Here is a 24730-nt window from a genome sequence, read left to right as displayed (position 1 = left end):
AATTCAGGGTCGTGGGGGGCTGGAGGTTTTCCCATCTATCGTTATAGGGCGAAGGGTGGAGTACAACTTGGACAGATCGAAACAGTTCAATTCATTTTTAAATATGAAACTCACATTTATACCCACAACCAATTTAGAATCGCCACCTAACCTAACCCCACTAACTGCATGTCTTCGAACTGTGGGAAGCCAGAGTACCCGGAAACAACACAGAAAGACACGGGGAGAACACGCAAATTCAGGACCTTTTTGCTGTGAAGCAACAGTGCTAGCCACCATGCTAATTTTATTTTATTTTATTTCTAGTGTGTATGTAATTTAAAAAAAAACTAAAACGCCGCTGTCAAACTGTTGGAACTGTAGAGGTCATGTGGTATGTGTTCCCCCCCGGACAAAAATAAGAGACGTGCGGTATAGTAACTTAGCGAACTCACGTGCACAACATGAAAAACTTTAAAAACAAAGGGTCCAAAAATGCTAAGTTCAAGCCAGGATCGAAGAAGAGGGAGAACAAATGCGTCGTAACGTTTGACGAGAAAAACAGACAGTAAGTTTGAAAGCGCGTCGCTGAAAACACTGTTTCAACATGCTGGCTAGCATCACAGCACTAGCGCTGATTAGCATGGACTAGTACCAGATTTTAGTAAATGTTTTTATTTGGAAAGCTTGTTGGAAATAAATGTGTGTAAGATTTTAACCAAATAAGTGGAGGCTTTCCCATCTTCCCACTCTCCTCGTCATATTTAAACCTGCTGATGGTGTATGGTGTTCAAACTATCATATACCTGCATTTATAAATATTGTTAATTTCTAGAAATGTTATTATTTGACTAAAGTTTTTTGTTAGGTAATGTAAACCTCATAAATTAACTGTAGCCAGTCTTGCAGTTTTAGTTATAAAGGTTCCTCTTAATAAAGTACATCTTTCTAAGTCTGACTTAATAAATCTTGGTTTTGGACTTTAATCTGCTTCTCTCTCAGGGAATATCTTACCGGCTTTCACAAGCGTAAGGTGGAGAGGAGGAAAGCGGCAGTAGAAGAAATTCGAAAGAAAATCAAGGAAGAGCAGATAAGAGTCAGAGAAGACGTGAGTCCTCATGGAAAAGAGCCCCGATTTAAAGCCTGTTTTTGCTAAACGCCTGAGCATATTGAGAAAAGAGGCAATGGTATTAAATGTGTTTGTCTCCTCACAGAGACACAAGGAATACATAAAGATGCTGAAGGAGAGGACAGAAGCTCTCGGTGAGTTTACAGGAAAACTTGTGCTCTGGTTATTTTACTGATGTCTCATAATCTGTGCATGTAGCTTCATTGTCCTTTATGTGATCCTGTATTGCAGAGGATGGCGAAGATGATCTGGAAGATGCGATAACCAGCACAACAGAGTCTATGCAGTACGATCACCCCAACCACACAGTAACCGTGACAACCATCAGTGATCTTGACCTCACAGGAGCTCGCCTTCTCGAAGCTGCGGCAAACCAGGTAAATATTAAGGTCTGTAATCATCTGAATAGGCTATATGTGTGTGTTCTTCTAAGTTTGAAGATAACACTGAAGGTAATAATACTGCATTAACACTGAGTATGCTTGTTTTAAAGGCTAATGAGGAGCATGACGATGAGGTTGAGGGGGAGAAAGAGGAAGAGAAAATGGTTGGAATGCCAAAAAAAGCTGGGAATCCAATACTTAACAAAAAGTAAGCAGTTTGTTTGTTAATTGTTAATTGTTAATTGTTGTTTGTTAATTTGTTTGTTAATTTGTTAACAGTTTGTTAATCACGTCTCTAATTGAGAGGAGCTTGTGATCAGTTTTGTCCTGCTTTTAAGATTAAAACGTTGGACTTTGTGTCCAGTGTTGGACGGTTTTTCGTTTGAGCTGATTTCATTTGCTCAGCTAATGTCATGTCAGGATGATGCTGGTGGATGAGATGAGTTGTTCTGTTTGTAGTATTCTCAGAGTATAATGTATTTAATAAAACATTGATATTTGGTGTCCCCGTATCAATACAATATCTACACGTGAAATATCTTAATACTAGGCTGCATTGCATTTAGGGATGGGTATTGATAAGATTTTCACAAGTCCGATTCCATTTTCGATTCTGTTTAACGATTCGATTCTTTATCGATTCTCTTATCGATTCTTTTTTAAAAAAGGAGAACACTAAGGTCGATTAGCTTAGAACTTTGTTTTATATCTTCTCTTTGAAGAAGATAGAAATTTAGGAGTAACATGGCCTTACAAACCCAACAGTGAGATCTTAAGAGATCCACAGCCTATGGCTCTTCAACTGGGTGTCACAGGGTCCCCGGGAAAAGAAATTGTAAATATAAAATAATAAAATAAATATTCTTCTGTAGCAATAACAAAGTACAACATAAATTATTCAGTAGCAATTACACAAGAATATCCAGTAATGTCCCTGCCTACAATTAAACACATTCACTTCGGGGGCATCTTCTGTGGCAAATAGGTGCAAGCCTTTTAGCACAAACTTAGTCACTGCTCGGTGACATTCGTCTATCCTGGCCTGAAAGGAGACGCTACCGGTAGACTGCAGCGAGAACTGCCAGCATCTGAGCCAGCCAGACTCTGTCTGTCTCTCTCATCATGGTCACCTAAATGCACAGTAATGGCAGGTTTTGTAATAAGGCAGATCGCGCTAACATAATATGCACTGTTAGTTGATTATTTACCTGCCGCATTAACGGGAGAGGACGTGCAAACGTTACCGCTGCTGCTGGGTTGAGATTCACGAGTCCGGAGCGGAATTAAAAACACGACATTCATTTGAGGTCATCGTGTGTTTTGTGAGCAAATGCTTTTGCATATTCGTAGTTTCCTCCCTTAAATGAAATATCTACTTTTCAAGTATTGCAAGTTACCCTGTTGTCATCTGTTCTCGTAAAGTATAATCAAACTTTTGAGCGTTTGAGCCGCTTAGGCGCCATGTTTCCTGCCAGGTAAATGACGCTCCGCAACGTGGTGACGTCATTCGGGGAGACTGGAATCAATAAGGGAATCATTTGCAAAAATGGCAAACAATTCCAAGGAATTGAAACAGTGGGAACCAGTTCTCAACAAGAACCGGTTTTCGATACCCATCCCTAATTGCATTCCTCCACCTCCAGAGTACACACAGCTACCTTACCTGGCCCCTCTAACTCCAGCTGATTGGTTTATTTATTTTTCTCTCTCGCTCTTTCATCACTCCAGGATCCGCTCCCTTACAACGCAGCTCAGCACTTACACCAGCAAGCGGAAGAGGAAAGGGAAGCAGGAAGGCCGAGGCGGACGGGGCCGTCTGACAGAGAAGAGACCTGGTGTCACAGAGGGTAGAAACAAAGGCGGCAGGACCAGCAAGCGTCAGAGACGTAGACAGACCGGGAAGAAAGCGCATCATCAGGACTGAAGGAGTGCATGAAGGGAGGAAGAAACTCCTGACAACGGACTTCTGCTCTTGTTAGGCCAGCTCAACAAACTGGACTTGGTTGTGTTTATGCTCACGCGTCGAACAGAATACGTGTATGCATAAAGATGATGTTGGAGTTACCTGCCCTGTGAAATCTTGTGCTCAGTTTTGTATATTTTCCAACTTTTTTTTGTTTCTTCCCATTATAGTTATTTGTTAATTGTGTACTGAGTGTGCTGTATTTACCTCAAATTTGATTAAAGTAAATTTGAATAATTTCTGATGATCTCATGTTGTGCTCATGTCACATTATGTCAGCGTGCCCTGTGAGGAATTTTGTCCCACTGTGCTCTATTGTTTAATAGGAAACCTGATGCTGTTGTCAACATCCTCTGGAGAACATCAGGAAACCAACCCTTAGCTCTGTATTTCCTCCTAGCTGAGTATCACCTGTGTTTGTGTGATCTAAAAGCGAACCAAGCAGTTTCATGTAGAACACAAACAGCCAGCGGCTTTAATATATGTTAAACACCCCCACCTCGCTGGTGTTTATTTATTTACGTTAACCTGAGCCAGCGTGTGCCAGCTGTCGCTAGCATGAGCGTTTCATTTCGCTTTCTAAAGCCCATGATATTTAATACAGCTGCTCAATAGGGGAACCAATAAGCCACTGGCTCCATCTTGGTCCTGGGGTTTGTGTGCGCTTCAGGATCTCAGCCGTGTCGGTTAAGAGCCGCCATGGATGGCACAGATGCTGCAGTTTCACTCATTGTCAGAGCAGCCAATCAGATTGTTTTAAGTGTCTGGCAGGCCGGGAGGACAGAGAGCATGGGGAAGAGGAGGCATGTGCCTGATGGGGGTCTGATGGGCAGTTCATCCTTAATGATGACACACTGAAGGCTGGAGCCCCTCTTGTCAGGTAATTTTAAATCTTTTTCATAACAAAACCATTTTTATATATTTCTACCATCCTCAGTTTTACACTATTAAAGGCTTAATTGACATGTTGACTATTACCAGAGGCGCTGGTGCTTGTAGAAGTTGCTTGGTTACAGTGCATGTGTCTTGTGGTGTGTAGTACTGTGGAACTGCTCTGACTGGACTGCATTTCATCAGCTGCGAGTGCGGTTAGTTATCAGTGATCTTAACAGTTCTCACGTCCTGAAACAAAACTCCCTTTTTTAGTATGCACTGTTTGCAGCTGCTCTGTGCTTACACCACCTTACAGAAATGTGTCACAATCACGCATTAGTGGCTCATGCTTGCTCTGTACGTTACCAAATTAGAATTAATGTGCAGAAACACTTTTGTAATTTGACAGTCTTTTTTAATAAGTCTTCCTCAAGTGTTAGATAAATATTTCTGCATATTTCCTGCTGTTGTTTCCCAGTTTTCTCTGTTGGAGGCAATGAACATCCAGGTTCTCCCTCTGCGTTCACCATGGCCCTCTCCGGCGATGAGCCCATCTGCCCCAAGTTCCAGCCCAATATCTTCGACCCCTCCCGCTGCCACGACTGCCTGCGCCAGAGGCACCTGCACGCCGGTGCGGGGGAGAGCACTGTGGTCACGCAGCAACAGATATCCGCTCCCGAGTCCGGAGCCGGGGCTAAAACTGGGATTGGGTCAAGAAAGGGAGAAGCGTTAACACCGATTTCTTCCCAAACGGAGGAAAGAGACACCAGCAGCAAGGTGAGACAAGCAGGACGGTGATGTGCAGAGCAGCAACAGCAGCAAGGTAACCAGGAAGAGATAATGAGAACTCAATGTGTGCTGAGTGATGGGATTAGCTGGACGTGAAGAGCAGCAGGAAGATGCATTAGAGGTCACAGGTCTAAGCGGTAAGGCAGCGCAGCACTGAGGTCAGATGTTCTGGTGCAGGAATCAATAAGGCACTGCTGTACTGCTTTAACTTTAATTTTATAATCTACTGATTACTCTTAAACTTAAGTACACCTGACTTGACCCTAGAGTTTGATTCTTTGGTTAAAGAAAGGACCAATGAAGAAATTCCCATTCAACTTTACATGTAAACAAAGTAAATGTGATCATGTCTGAAACTTTACTACTTGTGAGTAAATGAACGAGAGATCAGAGACGGAGAATAAGAGCCATTGGCGCGGAGCAGGGTAGCAGTAGTGGCTTCTATTAAAAATGAATGAAGCTGGATCATTTACTGCCCTCTTGGGAATGACTTGTAATATTAGACGGGAGTTCAGAGAGGATGGGCATGTTTCTGGACAGTTTCGAAACGGCACAAACCTGTGCCCCAGCTTCTGTTTGATATGCATGAAACGTCTGCAATAATCTGTTTCTGTGCATATTTTACACCTGATTGTGTTTCTTTTAGATCTGGTAGTATATTACCTGTAGATTCCTAGAAGGTGTTGGGGATTGTCATTTTCTGGCATTTGCAGACAGTTTTCAATCATTCCTTGAGACGGCAAAGTTTATGGAGAGAACGAGTTAAAAAAAAAAGTGATGAAATATTAATGAGGAAAGCCACGAGCCAGGTCGGGTTACAGAGGTGTAACCCTAATCGAACAGCAGCACATGTGAGCGTCTGTCAGGGAGGACAGAGGGGACAGACGCTATTATCAAAACTGCTGTTCTAGGAGCCGGAGCCAGACGAAGAGGGTTTGTCATGTATGCACACTGATGTGTACTTTCAGTGAACCTTCACGTGCCGGTGGAGGCGCATCACTTCCTCTCCTCTTTTTGTGACTTGGAGAGATAGAGGGATGGAGTTTGCCGCAAAATTGTGATTGGTCCATGTCTTTCCCTCTCATCCTATCAGGAGGATTCTGATGGTCTGTCAGTGGTGAGCAGCTACTGCGATGTCAATGGAGGTCGTCTGGGTTATGGGGAGCCCTCTTTGTGCATCCTGAGCCCCGACTGCGAGCTTTATATCTGCGAGGCTGACGACGACAGCACAGACAGGTAAGAAAGAAGGCATCGTGATGATAAAAGGAGCTGCAATGGCAATTCAATGACTCTAAAGTGTAGTGTGAGAGTTTGTGGAGTTAGATTTAAAAGGTACTGTAGTTTGTATTGATCTTCCTGCATTCACCATGCTCTCTGACCTGAAAAATGGCTTAAGTTTTACGACGTGTCTATTAAACTGATCAAATTTCTGAGACTTCTTCTCTTGCTTTTCACTCCCCACTCCCGATCTCTCACCTCGTTCATCTCTGCTCTCGTCATTCTTCTTCCATCTCCTCTTCCACGTAGCTGCCGTGAGCAGAGCGACTACCAGGAGTTCAGTGGCTCGGCCAGTGCAGAGGACGAATACCCACCGATCCGTCGCCACCTGGTCAAACTCGATATGACCCGGCTTGACCCGCCGCCCCACCGCCCCAACCCAAGGGCTTGGATGGATGACTCTCGGAGCAGAGACAGCTTCAGTAGACATTCGGGTACTTGTAGGCTGACATTGTGTGTTGCTGAATCAATTTCTTAGAACATTAGACTCATAAACCAAAGCAAAATTATAGGAAAGAGAAAAACAGAGGTAGCAGAATCGCCAAAGATATTTGCAAATACTCCGTACAGCGGTCGACTGAGTCTTTAGTAAACTTGTGACGTGCTGCAATTGACCAATCTATATCCAGTTACAGCCAGAGGTGTTATTTACTTGGCAATACTATTTGCTGTCATCAGGTGAAGTGTCCAAGAGCAATTATCAGTAATACAATATAGCTCGGTTTGTGTCAGGAAACCTCCGGTAGTTGCTCAGAGGTTGAACTTTGACCTTTGCTTCTCTTATTTCTGTTACCGTTGCTTCTTTCTATTTCATCTTATTTAAAAAATATTTTTCTTCTCTTCCAGGGTTGAAAGAAGAGCGAGAGAAGCGCGAAAGTGGCTATTTCTCGCTGGGGAGGGCAGCAGGTGCCCGTTCGCTCCATGACAGCAGCCCACCCGCTCCGTTCCGCCACTTCGAGCGAGGCCATCCCATCTTCAGCAGCAGGAACGTCGAGCCCAAAGACATCGTTCCCTTCAGAAATCCTAATCTTGGTGTGGCTTCTCAAAGGCAGATACCAGAGGCTGTGGACGAGGACGTGGATGTGGAAATCCCTCCTCCTGACCCATATGAAATTGCAGTTGAGGTCGAGGCACAAGTCGGCCCTCGCTCTCCGAGCCCTACTCCCTTTAAAATAGCGGAGTCGCTGGCCTCTAGCAGACGAAAGGGTTTCGGCAGTTCATACGGCCGTGTAAGCCCTTCTTCTCCCGTCTCTTCCTATCAGCAGTCGGGGTCGTACAACTCCCCGAGGCAAAGCTCGGCTCTGCAGTCTCGCTCGTCTTCTCCCTCACGTGGAAACCCGACATTCCGACGCAGCGAATCCATCGCTTCCCTCAGCAGGACTAACTTTGACGGTGGAGGGAGGTCTCCAGGGAGGGAGCCGGGGTCCAGAAGCTCCTTGCAAGGCACACATGGGCGACGTATTGAGTCGGGAACCCTGCCAAGAAACTTCAAATCGTTTGCCAGTTCAGTCAAATCCCAATCCAGCATGATTTCTGATTTTAGGAGTACCTTGCGAAAGACGGAAGCAAATGGGTCTTTAAGTGGTCGGGGTGGCGACTCCAGGAGCTCATCTCCGCAGAGGAAGGACTTTAACAGTTCAAGCCAAATGCCTCTTCACAAAACTGAAGCCAGCACTAGTTTATCACATGGACGTGTGTATAACAGAAGGACTTCATCTCCATCAAGAAGGACTTCTGACAGTCGCAGCTCCTCACCGCCAAGGAGGACCTACAGTTCATCTAGCCAATCACTACTTCATAAATCTGAGTCCGTTATGTCTCTAAATGGGCGCAGTCACCACGCACGCTGTGGGTCCCCGATAAGAGAAGGTTATGATATTGAGAGCCAGGCTCTGTTGCGTAACCCATCTGTTAGAAATGGGCTGAAAGATCAAGAACAAGAAGTCCCCATCCATCCGTCTCCATCTAAAAGAGGTCATGATACACCAAGTCATTCCATACTGCGTAAGACTGAATCAAGCCCTGCCAGGAGCAGTCGAGGTCGGGATAGCCGTTCTTCCTCTCCTGGAAGGAGGGGTTATGACACCCCCAGCAGGTATCAGCTGAAGAAAACAGATACCGGTAGCTTATTACATGGCCGTAGTCGTGAAAGTCATAAATCTCCCCCTTTGAGGAAAAGCTACGAGACTCCTACTCAGCCTTTGCTGCACAAGTCTGAATTTAACAGCTCAGTCAGAAGTCATGATAGATACAACTCGTCATCTTTAAGGAGAACTTTTGATGCTTCTGACCAACGTTTGGCACACAAAACAGAAACTAGCAGTTCCTTCAACAGCAGGAATCAAAACAGCCGCAACTCCTCCCCCTCTAGGAAAGACAGCAGTCACCCACCGGGGTACTCAGTCCTCAGAAGTGCCATTAATGGAGATTCTGGTAATTTCTTTCAGAGAAAAAACACTCACGCTGACACAAAATCCAACTCTGATCGCTCACCACGCTCATGGCGAGAATCATCTCATTCCCTCCAGAGCTCCTCGTTATCTCGGGCTGCTTCACCCTCTAGACATGGTGGAAGTGGCAACAGATCCACTGCTGTCACCTTGGAACGACCAAGGAGCCCAGGCAGCAACAGATCCAGTGTCGGTAGAAACATCCGTGAAGACCGCTGCCCTTCTCCTAATGACAAGAGGACCTCCCGTCATCCTGAGAGCCCTTCACTTCCCATTCAAATGCAGAGGCACACCTCCTCGCAAAGCTCCATGGAGTCCTCTGAGTCGGGCCGGCTCTCTGTGGGATCTACAGGGCGGAACAGGGAGGCGTATGCCATGATAGCTGATGTACCGAAGGTCAAAATGATCCATCACAGCGAGGCCCCGAGCCACGCGGGGAGGCTGCAGAACCAGCAGTCCGTCCGAAGACAGGAGCTCTTCAAGCCTGCCAGGTCAGGCTCATGTTACACCTGCATATGTTAAACTGAGCATTTGTTGAGTGGTATGATTACTCGCCAACATTTTCTTGGAAGATGTATTTTCTCTTGCCAGCTTTGCTTCTTCTACCTCATTCGACTGGATTAATTAGAGACACTAATAACCTGTCTGCTGTTTCAGCCACTCCTTGAGCAAGCTTCCCTCCAGAGAGTGGGAAGATACAGGAGACACTGAGAGAGAATGGCACAGTGGTGGCACTGGGTATCTATCTCGAGCTCACTCCTCCACCTCATTACAGGTAGGCCGGCTCAGGCCCATGCGAGTTAATTAAAGGATGTAAGAAACCCACGTTTTTTTTTAGCTTCTTGATTTAGGTATCTGAAAGTAAGCAGTAGGGCAGACTGGGAACAGAGAGTGCAAATGGTATAGAAGGGTGTAGGAACTGATAAAACCTTGCAATGGCATTTATTGTTATATTATATTATTAATATATTATATTACCTAATATGTTAATGCCTAACTTCATCTACCATATACCACACATCAGGTTTAAAAAACAAAACACCTCTATGGATGGGACATGTTTGCTCAGTCCCGTATTGATTTGGTTAATAACTACAAGCTGCTCTTTTCCAGAGATCGGGCAGTCCCACAGCAGATGAGGGCAGTTCTTGGAAAGGTTATTATCACAGATCAGAACAAATGCAGGTATGTTTACACAGCAAAAATATTTAGTCTTGCTTACTTGCATGCCTTGCATATGCCACATGTATTTTGTGATTCACCGTAATAAAACCGCTGTTTTAATTTTACTGCAGTCCCGCCTATTTAAATATCCCTTTTTGTCACATATTTACCAGTGTTTGCACAGCTCCTGTCTGTAACTGCAAAAGCTTTTTATGTGCTTAAGGTTAAGGTTGCTGGTGTGTCTGTTCATACACTCTTTAAATTCTCCTTTTAACAGCTGACAGTCGCGTGTCTATCTTTTTTACCTACACCCTGCAGTCATTTCACAACACTGACTGAACTCTGTCAATTGTGGTCTGCTGGGGCATGTGTTGAAATTCCTGAACTGAAACCAATAGCTACAAGAGAGGCTTTTGGTAGAGGAGGGTGGGGGTGCCACTTTATGTGCAAGAGATTTTCAGACGGGAAAATGTGGCAAGTCTTTTTTGAGAGTTTAGACGAGAAAGCTTGTCTAAGCGAGGGAATGTCAGGATTTTGTATTTGCAGACTAGGACTTTAGATTGACAGACTTTTCCCCCCCTCCATATCTTATCTTGTTGGAAATACCTGTGTGGCTTCAGTCAATAAGGAGGGTAAAATTTCCCCAGGGAGACTCAGATGGATCCCCACTTTCTCCCCCGCAGGAGCTCCCCGGACCCCGTTTTCATAGCCAAGGCAGTTTTTTGGGGGTGGTGGGGCGACGGAGTAGGTGGTAGGCTTGTTTTCTGAACAGATCTTCGCGGACCCGCCCAGGAAGTGACAGACAGACAGAGAGCGAGAGCAGCGAGCAAACAGGCAGCAGGGCTGAAGCGCTACATTAGCTCCGCTCCACTTGTCACAAAGTTGAAAAATAGTTTTTGCTGTTGTTTTTAAAACGCGAAAAACTCGTCCGCGTGCAGCGACATGGACGCACTCTCCACTTAACGAGGCGGGGTACGTGCTCAGGACGCTGGCAGTTCGCTTGATTGGGTTAACATGGGTATGAATGGCGGGGTTTCATCTTAACTTTTCCTGCGATAAAGTAAGGTGATTTTTTTTAAAATAGCTAATTAAGCTTGCGTGCGGTAACAGTACTTGTGTCTTTATCTCACCCTGCCCGGATCCTGTTATCATGACGGTAAGCGGCACCCTCCTTCACTGTACGGCTGTACTTTGAAAACACTTTGTTTTTCCTGCTTGTCACGTCTTCCTGAACCTCATTACTTTTCAAACGAAGCCTCTCGGCTAGCCGTTAAAGTGTTTAGCTAGTTTATCATAGATGTTGACGTATATTAGCTTTACAAAGCTAGCTAGTTTTAATGTGGCGAGCGTTTGTTTGACTTCGAGGGGTGTGTACATGAAGTTACCGCTAGCTTAAAAGTGACTTTTATTCGTTTAGTTTTATTTGTGGTTCCTTGTTAACGTATAGAGAAAAACAAGTAAAGTAACTGCTGTCGAAACGAAGTACTTGACACTGCTTTCAAAGCGTGGTGTAGTTTCCTCCCCTTTTACCCTACTGCTACTGTTTACAGTAACTGGCACTAGCTTGTAGCTTGAACTATGTGTGCCTTTTTTTTATAGCCAGCTGTGACACATGTCCTCTGGTTGCAAACAGGCAGACACTGCCAGGCGAAGCTGGCAGGTGTTTTTTAATAACCTAGAAGTACTGTCTGTCCAAACAATAGTAATTTAGGAGTTGGCCTTACAATGAGTGTACTCTATACCGGGACACTCTCATTCACAATAAGGAAAAAAGGTGAAACCTGTTTAACCTTAAGGACAAAGCTCACCAGACAATACGTCTTTATAGTGACAGGAAACGGGAGATGAAAAGAAGTGATGTTGTCTGTTCAGTTGACTGTTTTCCCTTCTTCAATTTATGACCTTTTCAAGCAAGGTCACGGTTCTGATAGTATAAGGGTTTACTGCTTAACAGGTGTCCGTTTTTCTACGTCAACCATCTGCTTCCTGTTTCTGCTCATGGGCATGTTTTGACATGATGTGAATAATTTGTAATTAGGTTTGACAGATAACTTTCTGTTGTATTTTAGACTTGTCTTTTTTGTTTTTTCAAGGCATACAATCGGTGTTCATTATGGATTTAAAGCCATGTTTAGTTCGATTGTTTTTCTTAAACAAAACCTATAACAACAGAGCTTAAATACAGTAGCTCAATAAAATAAACAGAGAAAATAGCACAGTAAGGTGCAATTACACCTAAATGAGGAACAGAATTAAAAAAACAAAACAAAATGCTCTCAGTGAACAAAGGTCTAAATATGATGCTCGACTGTGTGTGTGTGTCTACACCCAACAATGCTTCTCAGTTGAAGAGCTCAACATAATTTCATTAAGAATAAAAGGAAACTGAGTTGGATCTGTCAAATACATCAAAGTCGTGTTAACCTGGGGTTTCTCCCTACATTATTCCTGTTATACTCTGTTGTTGGGAGTCATCAGACTGTATCATTGTTAGATTAAAGGAGATCAGTGGCATATATTAACTGGCTCAAACAGAGAGAAAGTGGGCGGTACCATGGCTTGCAAGAATGCAAGTACATAATGGAACATAAATACAGAAAAGGGGTAGTTAAAGATGACAGGACAGACGAGAGAAATTATATTAAGCGTACAGACTTGCAAACAGATGGGAGAAGAACAAAGTAAAAACGAGTGGAAAGTCGTGGGGAGCGAGATGCCAGTTGGAGATGAGCTGACAAATGCAGAGAGATTTAAAAAGCGAGGAATGTACTTGTTGGTGAATGAGAGATAAGCCAAGTCAGGAATGTATTGCTTGGAAAAAGGAAGAAAAAAGAAGCTGCTGGCTAATCTTCTAATCTGGGATCACCTCATCTTGAGGTACCTAGCGCATGTTTTCCTCTTCCTGTCATCGTGTTTGAAGCTAAAGCAAACCTGCTGCAGTGCAATAGAGCAGCAACCTGTTACGTAAACACAGTGCTGTTGATGTATATAGATTGTTGAGTGAGCTCAATACTGTCTGCTTTACCATCTAGTTAAATGTAAAGCAGTAGAGGATGTAATATATGTAATATAATATAAACTGCTTTAACTGACTTGGCCTATCACTTCTTCACACTGGAAACCAAATTATGGGCTCTGTGGCAAAATAAGTCAGGAGTCTCTGGTTTTTATGTACAATGGTAACATAAACCTGTAGTGATGTAGTTGCTGCTCATAACATAAATGTTGTTGTAATTATACTACGCTACCCGCTCTTTAATATGGGGTTGTGTGGTTTGTCCACCCTAGTTCGTTCTTTCTGTTTCTGTTCACTTTCACTTTTTCTTCCTTCGTTAAAAAGCGTTGAACTTTTGTTGCATTTTCTTTGGCGACTTTGACTTTGTTCTGCTTCACAGCCCGACCTCCTGAACTTCAAAAAGGGATGGATGTCAAAACTGGACGAGAGGGGGGAGGTAAAGTGCAGCCAAGTCATATCCTCCTGTCACTCCTTCTCCTTTCTTAGCCTCTTCCCAGCATCACTCGTTCCTAATGAGACAGGGTGTTTGTAAGGCGATAGCAGCAGATTATCTTTGTTATCATGTTAATAGCTTGGTGGCTTGAGGCATAACAGGTGTGTCCTCTGTTTGAATGAAACGCTTGGGTGGGTGAGAGAGCTTCTCGCTTCACACATGCAGGCTTCCTGTTCCCCTCGTTTGTCTCAGCTTTTTCAGACCAGGCTCGCTCGAAAAAAATAGAACATAATAATAATTCCGATACAGTCTTAGATGGCGTGTTATGTTGTTGTGTTTTCAAGCCGTGTGAAAAAAAGACTTTTCAAAGGAATATGCAGTGATGTGAAAAACCAAGTACACTAGGGCTGCCACGATAGTCATGATTACGTCGACTATCAAAATCGTCGACGACTGATTCAATAGTCGACACGTCGTTTGACGCAGGAATAAGTAGTAGGATTTAAGAGTGTCATAACGGACTGAAACAGAAGATGGCAGCACTGCATGGACAAGGATGCCAGCTGTCGTTAAACCCCGAAGAAGTAACTGTGTCCCAGAATTCATAGCGCGGCCCAGCGCAGTTTACAACAATGGCGGCAGCTAGTTAGTTTTAATATTACTCTTATTATTCTTTCTGGGTCACAAAATAAACGTTTAACATATTTTCAGGCGAGAATGTAACTGTATAAACCTCAAATATCTGCTCAGTTTATCAAGACACCACATATTTTCAAAAGCGCTCCAACGTTTTCGGAGACGTCTGTTAGCTCGATAGCTAGCCGGGGGCAAGGCTCACTAGAGCCGCTGAGAACACCGGACGTCCGGCAAATCGTTTTCAAACCCACCGCCGTCTTTCGCTACTCAGGTTAAACATATATAGGTCACTTCTATAACTTAAAAATGTTATTGTTTGGCTTTTTTTAGTATTTTATTTGTTCCTGAGTAAATCGGTTTGGCTGAGATTAAAGTTATAGTTTTTACACAGCTGAGTAAACATCAAGCAGACAGCTGATTATCAGAAGTGTGAGATGCTCGAGAATATACTCCGGTTATATTTTAGATAGCAAGGAGTTTATTAAACTTCACTGAAACAATCTGCAAATTTCATTAAAATTTAATAAACTATCATCTTGTCTTTATTTTTAGTTAGCACATACCTTAAACACTTAAAGCTGTAAGCTAATGATAGTTATATAAGAGCAGATGCTGCTGGTGCAATAAGCTGTACTTTTACATCCAACGGATGATGATCTGATTAGTCGACTAATTGCAAAAATAATCGGTGACTAGTCGACTGTCAGAATAATCGTTTGTGGCAGCCCTAAAGTACACCCTGATTGCTTCCATTCAAATGTTTGCCTTGATTTATTGATCATCAGCAAGTGTGAGCGCATCTAAAAATAGAAGTTTTGGTAGTTTTCTGCTCTAGGCGTAGGTTTACAAAGTTGGATCTGAACAAACTACAAGACGTCTGGAGCAATGTCCTTTGGACAGTCGAGACCAAAGTGGAGATGTTTAGGCCTAATGTACACCAACATGTTTGGAGAAAACCAAACTCAGCGCATCAGCGCAAACACCTCAGACCAACTGTTAAGCACGATGGTGGAGGTGTGATGATTTGGTCATATTTTACAGCCACAGGACCTGGCCACCTGTGTCAGTCATGAACTCTTATGCATACCAAAGTATTCTACAGTCACTTATGAGACCACCTGTCTGACAGCTAAAGCTTGGATGTAATTGGGTCGTGCAACAGGACATCCCAAGCACAGCAGCAAATGTACTACAGAGTGGTTGAAAAAGAAGGAATCAAGGTGCTGATATTGCCCAGTCAAGGTTCAGAGCTAAGCCAGGACCTTCAGAAAGTTATGCATAAAAAAATGTGCACAAACCTTACTGCACGGAAACAATGTTGTAAAGAAGAGTGGGCCAAATTCCTCCACAAAGATGTAAGAGACTGATAAGGTGAAACAAAAAAATGGTTCGAATTGTTCCTGCTAAAGGTGGTTCTACAAGCTATCGAATAGGAAGTACTTAGTTTTCAACTGGACTGCATAGAGGACTGAAAATCTTCTTTTTTACCTGTCTACATATTTGGCCTTTTAGAGTTGCTGCTTCCAGTAATTCAGTCTTTGTTTCTTTAGTGGAAGAAGCATTGGTTTGTTCTGACTGATGCAGGACTCAAGTATTACAGGGACTCCACTGCAGAGGAGGTATATATTTATTTATTTCACACTATTTTATGTCTGTTTAGTTCATTTTTTGTGGCTGTACTGAAGCAAACTTGCATTATTTATGTAGACTGTATAAAAGATGGACAAAGCTTATTGGTCAGAAAAGAAAAGCTAATGTTAGAATTGCTTTAATCTTGCTTTCTGCAGCAGTTGGGCGACTCATATGGCTGGAAATAGAAGTCTCTAGAAATGACACTAGTGCTCACTTGATTTATCACCTCATTAAATGGTTTTCTAAAGGGTTGATGGTCCTGCTCACTTGTTTTAAGTGTCATTAAATACAGTATAATGTCCTCTTTCTAAAATATGGTTCCATTAGACTCAAAAAGTGATGCATGGTGGTCAACATGTCACTGCCATATGGGTGGGCCGTGGTTTTTCAGTCAGGTTCACCCCTGTAAGGTTGTGAAAATGCTCAGCTTGAGGCCTAAAAGTGGACTTGGTCAACCAGTGCATGACATTATAGTGGTTATGTCCATCTTTTATATGCAGTCTAGTTTGTTTTTGTTTTTTTTAAATGAGAATATGAAATTGTAAGAGAAGTATGCAAACCATGTTCCTGTGGTTTATGTACAGAAAGATGACTTGGATGGAGAGATTGACCTAAAATCCTGTGTCAATGTGTCAGAGTTTGATGTGGAGAAGAACTATGGGTTTCAGATACAGGTGACTGTTTTTGGCACCTTTTGAAGACTATGACTGTTTTTCCATCTTTATATCCACCCATTCTCATCTTCCTTATCAGTTCCATACCCACTCAACAGTTCCTGCTGTGTTTTCTTACTAATCACGTCTTACATCTCTGTCAGTATCTCTTCCACCTTTCTCTCTGTATATCTCTTTCAGTTTTTCCTCATCCCAACCCTATTACATCATTTTTCTTTTTCTTTTTTGTTTTTTGTTTTTGTAACATATATTTCTTTTGTGTTTCAGACACGGGAGGCTGCATTCATGCTGTCTGCCATGACAGCTGGGATCAGGCGCAACTGGATAGAGGTTTTAAAGAAGTGTATTCGGCCCAGCAGCTCTCCTGACATCACACAGTAATTATGAGCAGACATGTTAACATTAACATTAAAATAAAAAGAGTGTTTATTATCAGGTAAAAACATGCCAGTCTGGACAATATTGTTTTGAACTATAAGTTTGTGTGTAATTATGGCAAAATGTAGTTATGATTAGACACACAGGGGTGGCTCCTAGAATCAGAATAGTTAGATAGTTTCAAAAAAGAGAATCTCTTTCTTCCACTCGTTTTTACAGAGGTGGTATTCTGGGGAATACATATGGCCAAACCACAGGACTGCATATATACAAATACCGTAACTTGTCACTGTTCTGCCTGATCACAGGCAGGTAGACTTACAAAGATACTCCATAAAGACCCAAAATGTTTCCCACACACTGTCCAACATGAAATATTTTGACATTTCAAAAAGTACTTTGTTCTTGAGCAACTTGTGGAAGTTGTTTGTCATAGTAACCATATAAAATGGATTTGTTTAAAAGCTAAACATCTAATAAACTCTTAGTGTTACTTACAACCTCTTGCCTCGACGGGCAACATCTAAGAAGGCTGCGCTGAAGTGCTAGCTTACACTAAATTCAAGAGTGGTTTGCGTCACATTCTTGGACATTTTCTGTTGACCACACAAGAGTCTGTACATGTACCAGCAACCTGACAAGTCACTTTCTGCTGTGATGGTCCAAAATGAGTCAAAGCTTAATTATTTGGATTATTAATGTTCTGCTTGTGTAATGACTCACCAGCAGCTGTGTTCATGTGAGTGTTCGTGCTGTAGAGCAATTTTAAGTCCTGATTAATCTCTGCTGATTTAAATTTGATTTATTGATTTTCTTTTTCCATTATGTATAATTTTTTTATTTTCTTTTAAACTTCTCTAGATTACCCGACAGCGACAAGGAAAACTCCCACGATCGCGTTTTGCTGTCCCCTCGTCGACCGACATCGCGCCACGGTGAAGCTCAGTCAGAAGTCCCGGCCTCCACCCCATCTTCTCATCGTAGGTTTGACTACGTTGAGCTATCCCCTGTTCCCGCCTCTTCTAGCCTTCGTCTTGCCAGTCAGAGAGAAGCAGGAGAGGGGCAGGGGAGAGAGCACAGCCAAAGGCAGGAGGAGAAGAACACAAGCAGCCAGTGGGATGCCGTGCTGTCCAGGAAGGGCACCGGATCAAACCAAAAGCTACGCATGGAGGAGGAAATCGAGAAGAAGTGGACTGAGTTTGAACAGATGCCTTTAAAGGAGATGAGCTCCTTACCGTCAGTGGGATCACGTGCTTCCGGCCACACAGCCAATGAGGCGCTGCAGAGGGAGGTAGTGCGTGGAGATGATTTTCCAATTTGCACATGACATAAAATGCAAATTAACTCTTCATCGCTATGGATGAAGTAAACACTTCTTATCGTTTTCCACTGCTTTTGGATGCTTTTCAGCAGTGTTTTCCATCTAAAATAAGGTGAAGCACATGATTCAAATGGACGGTGTGGGATTGAGAAGGACCCAGATAGTAAACTGGAAAAATACTGCTGAAACTCATGCCTGCTTTTGGTCTGTGTGTGATGTGGACTTTGTTTTGAATGCGTTTGCATTTCCAAATCCTAAGGCTGTCTATACCTGACACACCTTACTATGATTCATAAGCACAGAGAATCCCAGCATATTTAATCTTGAATTACAGTTTTGTTTATATATAAAGAGAGTTGAATGGTTTTTCTTAAACTTAAACCCGGTTAGACCAACTTCATAAATTCAGCAGTAAATGGGGTTAAAGGTCAAGCCTAAGGTAGCTCTGGAGTAAGTGTTGGTGTCATTGGACTGCCTGTAGGAAAGAAATGACTCAAATGTGTGTTGCAGTAAAATGGCACATTGATCAGCTTTTCCCACCAGTTTTCAGTAGGCTTTACCTCTGCCTTTTTCTTCTCTCAGGTGGCGTCACTGAGGCAGCAGGTCGAGCAACTACAGCGGAAGGGAGGGGAAGGCGGCGGAGGAGGTGTGCGGGGCAGCTGTGGCCCTGAGGCACCCTGCAGCCGCAGCCTGTTGGCCATGGAGCGTGCTCATCGGCAGGCCCTGGAAGAGCTGCAGAAGCAACACGACCGCCAAGTCAAGGAGCTGGAGGCCCAGAAGGACAGGCTGCTGCTGCAGGAGGCCCAGGACACAGCGCGAGGTCAGTCAAAAAGCACATCAGCCACATATTAACTGCTAAATTCTGAAGCAATAGCCGCTGTTAAACTAAACCTTTACAGGTTTAAATTAAACTTTTACTGACATTACTATAAATGACCATGATTTTCTGTAGTAAAAGACATAATGTGCAGTGCCTGCCTGTGAATGTTCTTATTAGAATTGATTTCTACTGTATTATGCCACGTCTACCTATATACATCCTTCTGTTTTAATGCAGTTGAAGGCTGTGAAACATGTTTTCACCGTACTTTCAACATGCTTTCAGTCTTTCTTGATAACTTTCCCCTTCTCGGTAAAGTTATGGTGTGATAATGTCACTTACAACAGAAAACATTGTGTAACACTCGAGTTTGTTTCAGTGATGGAGGCTTTGAAGAAGAAACACAAAGAGGAGCTGGAAAGAGAAGTTGAGAAAGTGAAGAGGCTGAGCAGCGGCGCGGTGGACTCACAGACTCTGCGAGCTCTGCATCAGTACGTAACTTTAGATCAGATTTTGCCAGTGACTTAAAGATGTACTGGGGTCACACTGATACTTATGGAGACAATGATGATATGACGGATGATTACATAACCTGTTTACTTGTTAAACGGTCAGAAAGCGGCTTAAACTCTTCCACTGCACCCTTCCTTTTAGCTCGGCCTTCATTGGTAATTTATGTGAACATGTCCTTTTGCTTTTGAGTGGGAGCTACGTGGCCATAAAAGGGTATTCTGTTAAATAAAAGTTTGAATTTGCAGACTCGTTGAAGTAAGGCCATTACCACAGCCGCCTCTTGGTCCTGTCAGGCGCTTAAGGAATGCGGAAGAATTTGGTCATGGATTAGTTTTCTTTTGTAAGCTTCGCAGGCCTTTGACACAGACTGTCTCAGTGGCTGCAGCTGGAACCTGCATTTTAGGGCTTAACTATGTTGCCTACACTGCATTTTTTACCTCTGCATGCTCTTCCTTATTTTTGTGGTCATTGGTTATAAGTAGCAAAGAGGTTTTAAAACCACAGGAGGAAATACTCAAGTCATGAAGAAGAAAAAAGCACCACGAAGGAAACCTACTATACTCTAGTTATATTTTCATAATGTGAAAAAAGGGGTTGTCCAACTCTATTTTTTATATGAAATATATATTGTTTTGTGTAACTGCTGCTGATGTGTAATAGAGTAAAGAGAAACTTGATGTGAAACGGCAGCATTGAAGTTGTTGTTTCAGTGGTTTGGTTCACCGAAGCCCCGACGTGAACACAGTTTTCTTTGTGTTGCCGCAGGGCAGAAGCTCAGGCCTCGCAGAGAGAGCTGGCCGGACTGTCTGAGCGCTACTCTCAGAAGTGTCTGGAGCTAAACAGAGCTGAACAGAACAACGCAGAGAGGGAACGGGAAATCAGCCGCAAGGAGAGAGACATGGAGCAACTGAGGAAAGAGAACCAGGTGGGTCAGCTGCAGTATACTCAGCTGGGAAGAATGATGCATTCACTTTACAGCCCCCAACTAAATATGTGTATGCAGATTTCTACAAACAAACGGCCATTACTTGAAATCACAAAGGCCAAATTTTTTCATCTTTAGGACTTAAAGGTCCGTTTGACAGAGGAGATGAAACGAATACAATCTGCCATCAGAGATCATGGCTCAGAGGACAAAAACAGGATGCCCTGCGAGCTAGAGGTAACAACTCTTTAATGTATACCTGAAACTGAAAGCATACCAGGCACTTCTGTATCTGCTAGGACTTTTTTTTTTTAAGCAATACCAGCGTGAAACGGTTGTGAAAATCTGCAAGTTGCACTGAGAGCTGCAGCATTAGTTTAGAAGAACAACAATAACTGTCAGCAAGCCTAAGAAATGGCCTGCTGTATGGGTGTGTTGTGCTCAGCTACATAAAGATACCTGTTTGTAGTCAATCTGATGCCATAGATGAGGCATTCAAATGAGTACCTGTTATACTTATTATTTTCTCTCATATCTATACTGTTGAAATTGTGGTTACAATGAACATTGCCAAAGATTAGACTTTGCAAAAACTACTTTAGTAAAGTCCAGCGAGCTGGAAATTCCACTACAATCTATTTCTCTGTGGTCAGTACATTCGGCCTTGGGTGAAAAATAAATCTCTGTGAATATAGTTCACTGTAACAGCTGCAGATTATCTAGCATGATTTATGCATTTAGGTCACAGCAAACATGTCAGCAGTACAAACCTCTCCAAATTCAACTGGAGAATGCAGAGTTTGAGTTGGACTCTACAGTAATCTGTCAGTGTTTGCAGAAATATTCAAGAATACGCTTCAGCCTGACCGTTTGGCCTCTCAAGTAAATGACAGTGGTGTTTTGGCCCTTATCTAGAACTACATAAATTACAGTGCAGGCTGTTTTGTCATTTAAAGGAAACACCCACAATATGTGTTTTTTATTTTTTTGTTTTTTTCCCCAGGTTCTACTCAGGATGAAAGACAACGAGATACAGTACTTGCAGAAAGAGATCAGCTGTCTAAGAAATGAGCTGCAGTTCCTTAACATGGTAGTGTTTGTGTGTGTGTGTGTGTGTGTGTGTGTGTGTGTGTTTGAGGGGTGGATTTTTTTCATGAATTTACCAATAGGCTGTAAATAAAAGATGCAAGTAGTTATTGTGACCTCCCATTGTCTTGTGCTCAACATTAACCCCCAGGTTTTGGATTTTTGCTGTTGCCTTTTTGGTAATTTGAAACAAGTTGTGTTCAGATGAGACGGTAGTGCTTTTAATCAAATGCTATCTGGGTTAGCAGGGCGCATCTCCGCCCTGCTGCTCCGTGACTTGTCTACAAATACAAGCCAAAAACTAACTTGTATTTGTAGACAAGTCAGTTTTTGGTGACTGCGGCAGTCTGCTGTCATTCAGAACAATCTCAGTGAGGTTTTTGGCAGCACCCTCTTTGTGACCAGTTTCACCTAGCAACAGCTACCAACCACTTTGGTTGGTTTTCTAGGGAGTACAAATCTTTCCCCCTTAACGAGAGTTTTCCAACCATCAGTACCTACTCAGATCGACTTGTACCAAGGTGTTTTTTTTTCTTTACTCAAATGAGGACCAAAATTTACTAAATGAATCACCATGCTCTGTAGAAGACATGTTGACTTTTTAGACCTGAAGAGCACTGCCATCTTTGATGTACAGTCTATAGGTGAACGCCAACATTGTCATAGAAAATGCAGATCATGAGTAATTTAGCTAGTTTAAAACATGCATGCAAGATGTTTTTTTTCCTTCACAGTGGATGTGATGTCACTGAGATAGCCTGAGAGCTTTTCTGTCACTCTGCTCCACAGGAAAAACAGCTGGCCTGTAAGCGATATGGAGAGTTGCAAGAGGAACTGAGTGGGATGAAGGGCCGAAATGAGCGAGAGATTCAGAGTCTAAAGGAGCACTTGAAGCTGGCTATGGCTGCTCTGCAGGAGGGGCAAAAGCTGGGGAACAGCCTGGACCACTGAGAGAATACTTCTGGTACTAAAGCTCTGTCAGACATAGTGACCAGTGCGGACTGATATGGAACAGATGTTTTCTCGTTTGTTTGTTGTTTAGGAGAAAGAAAGGATGGTTACTGGTTTTGCTGGACAGTCCCTGCTGTGTGGAGACTTTGATAATGCCTTAAATTTTAATCACTCTGCCAATAAGAGCACAGGAGAGAAGTTTGCCTTCGTTGCTTTCTGTTAGAAAGGCTTTCTATTGTGTGGTTATAGTTGTGAAAGAGCGTATTTAAACCTGAAGTATGACCTTTTTCCAAGTAGTTTTGTTCCTTGATGTAACCAAGTACTTTCAATGCATAAAACTGTGACTCAAATCTGAAAACAATATTTAAAAACTAAACAAAATCTGCAGTAAAATCACATCTGGCTTTGAAGCCCAGTCTCCTGGGGAAAAATCGTGTTTCATCTATCAGTTTAGTACAACCTGCTACCTCTTTGGACATTGTTACTGCTTAAACCATGTCACCAGGCTTCATAAAGGTCAGAAAGCTTTGAAGGCAACCTTCTTTCTCTAGCTTAATGAGCAGCATAGAGTAGCCATTAGCTGGTTACGTTACACTGGGCCATATATAATGTACAAAATTGCACTTTTAATTTTTTTTTTAAGTTTGGCTTTTGTTGGTTTTGAGTGGAAGCGGTGTGTATGAGTGCGCACTTGGTCTGAAAACTGGAAAGCTTTATTGAGTATCTTTTTTGTTGTTGTTTTAAATGTGGTATTGTAGATAAAGACTTCATACTGTATCAGCTTTTTTTTTAAATTTTTGGATGAATAAACTTCTCATTGGCCCTATGTGCTGCCTGAGATGGCAAAGGTTGGAAGAGCTGCTGTCATCTCAGTTTTCTGTATTACAGCTTTTGAGTCATGTTTACTTTGTGAAAATGGCACACAGTACTTAACAAACGTATTTGCTGTATTTTTTTTTTCTTTTGAACTGGGAAACTTGCTGATGTTCTGTCGGGTTTGAGAATATAAAATTCAAAAAGCTCTATTGGGATGAAAACAGGACAAGACAGCAAAAAATGTTTAATTCCTTGGATGTTTAAGGGGGTGGGGCTGGATTGGAAGTTGATCTGTGATCGTACAGAAGCAGATTCAGCTCAGCTTTCTTTGGTTGCTTTTAAAGGCTGTTGAATGAATGTTGTCCCGTATCACAGATGTCCTCAGTTTTAAGCCATGGCTGAGAACTCTCAAGCCTCCAGTCTCTCCTGATCATTATTGGCATACTGTGTGCCACCATCACAGCAAATGACAGGTGTTGCATCAATGAGCCAGTTTTTTTGTATTGACGGTATGTATTGCGATAAAAAGAATTATCTAACTTTTAAAAACGTGTTCATATTTAATGTACAGTAGAGCCTTTGTCATCTTTGTAAATACACATTTTTGCAATCAATAAAAGACGTTCAACAGCACATAATGTACGTTTCATTTCTGCAATATTGTATCCGCCCAAAACCTGCAGACGTTTGTGTTTTTCAGTTCTGTAAATGGTACATGGCCTGCATTTGTATAGCGCTTTTCTAGTCCTTAAGGACCCCAAAGCGATTTACACTACATTCAGTCATTCACCCATTCACACACACATTCACACACTGGCGATGGCAAGCTACATTGTAGCCACAGCTGCCCTGGGGCGCACTGACAGAGGCGAGGCTGCCGGACAAAGGCGCCACCGGGCCCTCTGACCTGTGCTTAATCTAATGTAAGGATATGTTTCATAAAGAAAAAAAAACCCTGCATGGTGTTGGAGATGTGAGTACAGGTCCCACTAAAGGCTGTCAGGCCTTCATGCCACCCTCACAGAATCCATCTCTCACGATTTGGTCAGAAATATGGACACAAGTTGTCAGCTGTAGGTCACTTTATAGAGCAGTGGTAGTGCTGGTGTGATGCCCTTCTTTGAGCATCACACCAGTAGCAGGCCTGGTCCTGGTTCTTGGGCCTGTTACCTAATATCTCGCATGAGAACTGAACAAGCTTCTCGGATGAGAGGTGAAATGTCTTCAAGCAACTTAAAGAAGTCCAGACGCTTTTCTTTCCAAGCTCCTTAAACTAACTAATATCTCCTTCATGTCCCATCCTTAATGAAATGGACTCTCTGGACTGCAGGTCTCGTATCATAATACTAGCATGAGAAAAATCAGTTGTTTTTTTTTTGGGGGGGGGCACAGCAAGAGTCTCTGGGAATGACCTGTAAAACCATCTTTTAGGAGGTTGTCCAGTTTGACCTGTTGTTACTTTTCTTTCCACCAGAGCAGGTGAAACGGATCCACAGTGGTTTCTGCTTCTTAACTGGACAG

General features: G+C 42.8%; 2 protein-coding genes across 3 annotated transcripts; both read left to right on the top strand.

The window, feature by feature from the left end:
* The first annotated feature begins 223 nt into the window (after positions 1–223).
* Positions 224–3693, top strand: nol12 (nucleolar protein 12). The gene is made up of 6 exons (XM_006797936.3): positions 224–547; positions 982–1087; positions 1194–1242; positions 1340–1485; positions 1602–1699; positions 3220–3693. Exons 1-6 carry the CDS (start codon positions 444–446, stop codon positions 3413–3415), a joined length of 699 nt encoding a protein of 232 aa, XP_006797999.1. The 5' UTR covers positions 224–443; the 3' UTR covers positions 3416–3693.
* Positions 3694–4855: 1162 nt separating this feature from the next.
* On the top strand, positions 4856–23837 carry triobpb (TRIO and F-actin binding protein b). 2 transcript variants are annotated; one of them, XM_087839609.1, is made up of 17 exons: positions 4856–5104; positions 6210–6352; positions 6644–6828; positions 7241–9335; positions 9502–9619; positions 9958–10029; positions 13404–13460; positions 15644–15712; positions 16310–16399; positions 16667–16776; positions 17639–18068; positions 18681–18918; positions 19298–19409; positions 20197–20356; positions 20495–20593; positions 21360–21446; positions 22232–23837. In XM_087839609.1, the coding sequence occupies exons 1-17, from the start codon at positions 4856–4858 to the stop codon at positions 22391–22393; spliced, it is 4476 nt and encodes a 1491-aa protein (XP_087695735.1). In that variant the 3' UTR covers positions 22394–23837. The 2 variants fall into 2 exon arrangements, with proteins under 2 accessions (XP_087695735.1, XP_006797998.1); XM_006797935.3 differs by lacking the exons at positions 4856–5104; positions 6210–6352; positions 6644–6828; ... (1 more) ...; positions 9502–9619; positions 9958–10029 and adding an exon at positions 10413–11164.
* Positions 23838–24730: the final 893 nt, after the last annotated feature.

The sequence above is a fragment of the Neolamprologus brichardi genome, chromosome 4, assembly GCF_056152115.1.
Source record: "Neolamprologus brichardi isolate AB-2024 chromosome 4, ASM5615211v1, whole genome shotgun sequence".
NCBI lineage: Eukaryota > Metazoa > Chordata > Actinopteri > Cichliformes > Cichlidae > Neolamprologus > Neolamprologus brichardi.
Note: the sequence above shows the minus strand (reverse complement) of the source record. Positions and strands in the feature narration are given on the sequence as shown.